This window comes from Emydura macquarii, unplaced genomic scaffold (genome assembly GCF_026122565.2).
Source record: "Emydura macquarii macquarii isolate MOO-44397 ecotype Brisbane River unplaced genomic scaffold, CSIRO-AGI_Emac_v2 contig_2897, whole genome shotgun sequence".
Taxonomy (NCBI): Eukaryota; Metazoa; Chordata; order Testudines; family Chelidae; genus Emydura; species Emydura macquarii.
Window position 1 is genome coordinate 45,998,349 of NW_027133034.1, and position 7,050 is coordinate 46,005,398.

Consider the following 7,050-nt stretch of genomic DNA (forward strand, 5'->3'; position numbering starts at 1 on the left):
TGTTAACACCCCACATGTTTAATGTTGATAATTCAGCCTGTAAATAGCAACTAATGAGATCCTTACTGCTTTTGGTAGGGAGCATGAAGTGAATGTTCCATTAATGAAGGATCTCACGCAGTCAAATTATACTGGTAACAGTAGTTACGATGGATCGTCTAAGGAACCACCACAAAAGAAAAGAGCAGAAAGACGGAAGAGAACCAACCCTGATAACTATGATGCAGATTACACCACTGGAGGGGAGTCTTGTGATGAGCTGGAGGAGGACTGGGACAGGTACTGACAACAACTTCATCAGGCACTGGAATAATACTAACTATGCTGCTTGTGATGCTTTAGATGGGCTAAACCAGTTTAGTGTGGTGTCACTGCTGAAATGAGGTAGTGGTTGGAAGCGTGTTACTAATATAGCTGCTGTGCCACTTCCAAACTGAATAGTGGCAGTATAAGGACTGTTGTTGGAGTAGGAAGAAGGGCCTAGAAAGGGTTGCCTGTTATATGTGGAAACAATGCCTTTGAAAGGAGTATTTGCAGCACTAACATCTGCTGTTATTTGTGTCTGAAGTAACCTCTTCCACTGATGCTGCTACCTAGAATGATCTCGTAACATGGCCATTGAACAAGACTTTGGGTGTCTTGGGACATCCGTATTAACCAGGTATATTTGAAATGTCCCATTTATATTTTAATATTGAGACTGAAGCAGTTAAACTAATATAACATGCTTCAAAATTTGTTACAGTGAGTCCTAACACAGCTCATAAGAGCAAGGCAAGTTGAGTGCATACATACTGCAAGCTCTCCCACAAAGCAGCTAAAAAAATTCTCTCCTCTGCAACACTCTTGTTACTTCAATACTGAAATGCAGCGACTTCCCTCTGCATGCACACAGTGAATCTATGGCAAAGCACCATAGTTTTCTCACATAAAGTTTCTCAGGTAAATGCTGCCCCAAAAAAAAAAAGAAAAAAAGTGTATTCTGCCCTGCAGCTAGATAAAATGTAACATGCTTTGGGTAAGGAAGAAACTGAATATTTGTTATGGACAGCTAGGTCTTCATGCTGCTGTGAAGCGGATGGTGCTTTTGAGTAAAATTAGCCTTATACAAATAATCATAATAATATACGAGTGGTCTTTAGACAATTGTCAAGTTAATTTGTGGAACATTTGCTAAAAACTGAAATGCAAGGTTTCTTATTGAACGGTTATTCCAAAATGAGCTGGTGAAAAGGCAGTAGAGGGATGATGCAGCAGAATCCCAACCTTACAGAGGTTTAAGATTTCTAATCCGACTGAAAGAAGAATGAAACCATTCAAACCTCCACATGCTTTAGAGAAGTTAGCAATTTACCTTTAGGAAAAGCACTTGGGTATTTTGCATCATATTTAATGTGAACTTGGGAAGTTGGTTCTGGGGAAAATCCAGAAGATTGGAAGAGTACTAATGTTGTGCCAGTATTCAAAAAGGGAAAGTAGGATGACCTGGATAACAATAAGCCAATTAGCCTGACATCAGTCCTGGCCAAAATAATAGAAATGCTGATGTGGGATTCAGTTAATAATGAATTAAAGGATAGGAATATAATTAGGCTAAGAAGCGTTAGATTTTTATCAGTAAATATCCATTTCACTGTTCACATGCAAAACAACAAAAAATATTTCCATCAGTAATCATCAAAATTTACAGATGGATAAAAGAAAAATGTTGCTTGAAACATTTAGGTGAATTAAGGATAATTACTTTGTATATTTGGGCATCTGATGTTGACTGTGTGTTTGTATCTAACTGTTGTAAAGCTCTAACTTTTTGAATCTCAACATCTCTTATTAAATAATTATTGCCTGTCTGACCCCTGCATAATTTCCTGCAACTGTGAAAATTAATCTATAAAAATCAGAAAAAAATGTTTAACAAGAATATTCTGTTGATTGATTATCAACAGAGAATCTGTTGAAATTGTGTTGATAATATCAACAGATAATTATTAGTAATTATCTGTTGATTATTAAGATATTATCTCTTGAATTATGAAAAAAATTGAAGCCTAAATGTAACTAATGCCAGTTAAACATAGTTTTATGGAAAATAGGTCTTGTCAAACAAATACTGCATGCCATTCTGATTTTAAAAATTGGTTCTATCCAATAGCAAGAGAGCATATATTAAATGGACTAAGAACTGGTTAACTGACAGATCTTAGTAGTTATCAGTAGGGAATCATAATTGCATAGGAGTGTTTTTTTCATGGCATGCTGAAGAGATCTATACTGCACCCAATGCTATACAACATTTTTATTCATGATCTGAAAGCAAATATAAAATCACTGTGGATAAAATTTGCAGATGACACACATTAGAATGTAAGTAATGATAACAGGGAATCATGCAGAACAATCTGGTTTTCTTAGTAATCTGGTTCCATTCAAACAGAATGTGTGTTAATAAGATCAAATGCAAAGTTAGACATCTAGGGAAAAGGAATGCAGGCAATACCTACAGAATGGGGGAATTTATTCTGAAAAGGATTTAGGAGTCTCAGTGAACAAGTAACTCAACATGAGCTGCCAGTGTGGTGCTCAACAGAAAGGCTAGTACAATGCATAAGAAATAGTGAATAAGAGCTGGGAGATTATTTTACTTCTATATATGGCATTGGTGAGAACGAACTTGATTACTGCATACAATTCCAGGGTCCACATTTTAAGAATGATATTGAAAAATTGGAGAAGGTGCAGAAGAGAGCTACAAAAATGATTTGAGAGATGTAGAAAAGGTCTTACAGTGAGAGATTTAAATAGCTCAATCTGATTAGTTTATCAAAAGAGGTGATTTAATTACAGCATACCTTCACGGGGAGAAAATACTCTTAACTTAATGGAGAAAGACATAACAAGAACTCAGTAGTTTGCTGTGTGGCCCTACCAATGCCACTAGTTTCTCTGTCATGAGCAGTAACATTCACCTAAAGCCTAAAATGCACTTTTACCCTCCATCAAATGGATAAACAAAGCCGTTCAGTTATGAAGCTGAGGATAGCCCATATGTAACAAGTGATTCCCCTCCCCCACCCCCTATCTTTCCCTAGGGAATACCCACCAGTAACATCAGATCAAGAAAGACAAGCATATAAGAGAGACTTTGACTCTGGATTACAAGAATACAAGAACTTGCAAACTGAGCTTGATGAAGTCAGTAAAGCACTCTCTCGACTGGATAAAGAGTTGGATGACTATAGTGAAGACAGTGAAGAATATAAGGTATTTCCATGGATAACGTCAATGTTTATAATATGTGAAAAAAGGGATGGAGCTTAATTAATGTATGCAAAAATGGATGCCATGTACCAATAATTTGTCATACAAATTACTATGTAGCAAGTAAACTGAAGAGTTAATGAACTGATCATGCAAAAATTAATGGATTTGGATTTGAAAAAGGATCTCTTCAGATTTGAGAGGTTTTATTAAAATTTTGATGGGATACTGAACCTTTGACATCTTTGTAAATGGAAAACTCTTACAAATGGGATGAAAAACCTTCCTGATACTGTGTTAATAAGATGATCATATATCTGAAACTCTGTTCCAGAGTTCTAGATCTTGGCCTGGGATTAAAAAAATATCCATGTACTGGAAAAAATACTGATGGCAGTGATCTCTTCTGTCGTTATCAGGATTTTTGTCCAGCCTGGAATATCATTCCTCACCTCCTTAAGAGGGGTAAGGCCCATTTAGTAAAAATCTGAAGAGAGGATGGCATGTAGCCATATGTCCTAACACAAACAGATTTCTAGCACTAAATCCTTCAGGCTGTGTCCCAAGTTGACGTCCAAAGGCTCTTTTTATAGCCTCAGTAGTTTAACTGCCTTTCGTCGTAACTTTAGCTTTTTTTCCCAAGTGTGTGGTTAACAAGTCAGAACCGTGTGTAATGGAATGTTAAACCTGTGGTGTTCATAGCACTGACGTAAACTGTCCTACTTAATTTAATTTTCTCTCTAATTATAGGTTGCTGCTGACCAATACAATAGGATGAAGGAGATAAAAGCAGTAAGTATCATGAGGTTCTCTTATTCCTGTTTGTTATTTCTGAGGATGTTATTTTAAAATGTTTTTCTGCCTTCTTTCTGTCCGACTTGGATGCAGAGTGATGCCCACTGGATGCAAGTGCCAAGATACTTTCCTTTTAGCGGATATATAATTGTGGGCTGGACCAGTAATTCTAGAAGTCATATTCTGACTTGGCACATCTCCAGTATAGTCAGTCTAGTTGTGACTGCTTATACCAAGACTGAAATTGGCCTAAACTACCTCAAACCAGTTTGAGATGCTTCTCAGTATGACCATTATTTAATAGGTGTTTGTGGTAAGATGACTCCAGCTATCACAGTACTGAGTTAATGGCAACTGAGTAAGACTCTAATATGATTAAAGGATTTTTCTAGGCAAACATGATACCCATTAAATAGCAGGACTAATAAAGCACTGGTAAAGGTTAAGCCTGGGACAAGATTCCCTCATCCCTCAATCCTAATATGTAACACTCCTGGTATTGAGTACCGGGCTTCTCCTGAGTTAGTCTGTCAAATGGCATGGGTTTGTAAGCAAATTTTAGTAACGGACTAAGATTGCATTAACAGGGAGATACTGGATGGATAAATAGGTCTTTCTTATCTCTAACTTCTACAAAGATAAAACCAGCAACTAACATTTTAATTCTTACCTAATCTAAATCTGAAACTTCTTCATACATGAGTGAACAGTATCTTCTGACTGACGTTTTCGAAAACTTTGAAACAATGGTTGAAATGTTGCCAACTCACAACTTCATAGCAAGGCTCATGATATTTAGTGTCAGTTGTAATGCTCCAAGTGCTAGAACCAGGTTACTACATGAGATTGTCAGCTTTTTAATAAAATCGTTTCTAGCCTTCATGGCTGCAGAACAAAGCTTAAAAAATGAATCTTAAATACTCAGAGAGATCAAAATGCAAATCTCATTTTTGGTGGGGGCCTAACGCATGATTTTTGAACTCTTGAGGTTGGCAGTATTTTTGCTAGTTGTACTTGGGAAGCTGCTTTGGACCTTGCACAGGAGGGTTGGTTGCGACTCCTCTCTTGATCAGACTGTCTGGGCTTATTTACATACTTTGTCACCAATACACAGCTTGTTTTTGTAAACCTTAGAAGTTCCTATAGGAATGGATTCTTCTTACAGCAGAATAATTCAGCTGGTCAGGCAAATGGAGTACTTTTTTACAGTATAAAAATAAGTTAGAGTCCAAGGGTTTATCATTATTCAAACTGCCAGAATTATGTGTGAACAGATGAGCTGCTTAGATTCTTGGAAACCTTTTTCAGATAGTACTCAAACTGATATTTACTGACTGTTTTATAACTCAGAGATTATTTAAGTTATTGCTAATATTTTTCATTTAAAATTGATTTTGATGCTATTGTGTAGCCCTAGCGCACTTTTCATATGAAAAATTTATTTTTAATACTTCTAGAGAATTCTGGTTGCCCTAATACTTGTTTTGTGGTTTTTTGGGGTTTTTTTTTTTTTTTTTTTAAAGTCTGCAGACTATAAGAACAAAAAGGCACAATGCAAGAAACTGAAGAGTAAACTATCGCACGTGAAAAGGATGGTCAGTGATTATGACAATCGGAAATCGTAGAGGAGAAAAAAGGAAACAGATTAGAATCGCTAAATAGGTTATATCCTGTTTTGTAGCAATGGGATATAAAATGGCTTTGGTTGCAACTGAGAAGCAAAACCTCTTTTGTCTCTTTGGTTTAAAGCAAGCAAATAAAAAAAACCCACCACCAACAGCCTCCATTTCAGTTACCTCAATGTAACAAAAATGTTGATACTTTGTTTATTATTCAGTACCGCCTCTAACATACCAAACAAGGAGCCTGTTCTATTTGAATCCTGGCATTTTTGCCTAGGAACAGACCAAGGTTCAAGGTTTGTTATTTAAAAGTTTGGCTTATTTAGCATACCGTTGCAGACTTCCCTCCCTTCCTCAACAGTGGTTGAGGACTTAAATATTGTTGCCCTTCGCTGCATATTGACCCATTCCCAGCTTTGTTCTCGACTCCATATGGTATGCCCTGGTTTCAAAAGCAGTTTCGAAATAATGCTGCATCTCTTCGGGCTCCTCATTGTAACACATGTGGATCTGTATTGTTACATAAACAGTAAGCTCTGTGGCCTTCAAAATTTCACTCCTGCAATGCACATTGTATCCCACTGTAATCACTCCATTCATAGTGTCATGATTAACCATTTGTTTAGGAATGATTTAAATTGCATAAGTAAGTGTGTTAATGGGTCCCCAGTGCTGCTTGCATAATACACTGTATAACTAATGAAAACGTGAAATTGAATGTGAATATATTTGCTTTTTAAAAAACAATCTACATTTGTATTTTAGATTTATTTTTTTTATTGTACAGGCATGTATTTAGAGTAACAATCTCATCTTTTTATGGTTTAGATATGATTTGTAACTGTGTAACTATGTACAGAATCCAGATGTTCCTGTGAGCAGTTGTCTTCTGCTAAATATGATTTATTATTTGACAGCTAAGTCAATGCATTGTCTGATGCAATTAACTTTGACTATTTTATAAACAGCCAAAATGTTTTTACCATCCTAATGAAACTAATTTGCAAGGGGCCTTATTAAAGTAAAGCCAAAATGAAATTCAGTAGTTTTAATAAAGTTCTGATTCTTCCTTTTTTTGGGCGTAATGTGCCATGGTAATTAATAATTTTAAAAAAATATTCTCTTAAGAGGAAAAGGAAGGGACTCTTCATGGGAATTCCAGAACACTTTATAGCTAATGAAACAATCTTCTCTGAAAGTTGCATCCTTAAATTTTTGTTGTAATGCTTAAATTTTCTGCAGCATATAGTTTTTTAAAATCATTTTTCACATTAACTGTTCTTAAGGGGACAGAGGTAAAGAAGTTTGTGCTTTTAAAAATATATTTTTAGGCTATGATACTAAACACCTTAAATAAACCAGTTTTACAAAAAAA

General features: G+C 35.8%; 1 protein-coding gene across 3 annotated transcripts in view; it reads left to right on the forward strand.

Annotated features, from left to right (window-relative positions):
• Positions 1–7,050, forward strand: part of OCLN (occludin) — a 29,901-nt gene extending 22,851 nt beyond the window's left edge. For all 3 annotated transcript variants that reach the window (XM_067568879.1, XM_067568880.1, XM_067568881.1), the window contains 4 exons: positions 79–279; positions 3,090–3,261; positions 4,009–4,050; positions 5,577–7,050. In XM_067568879.1, coding sequence (XP_067424980.1) covers positions 79–279; positions 3,090–3,261; positions 4,009–4,050; positions 5,577–5,678 — 517 coding nt within the window. In that variant the 3' untranslated portion in view covers positions 5,679–7,050. The remainder of the gene's footprint in view (positions 1–78; positions 280–3,089; positions 3,262–4,008; positions 4,051–5,576) is intronic.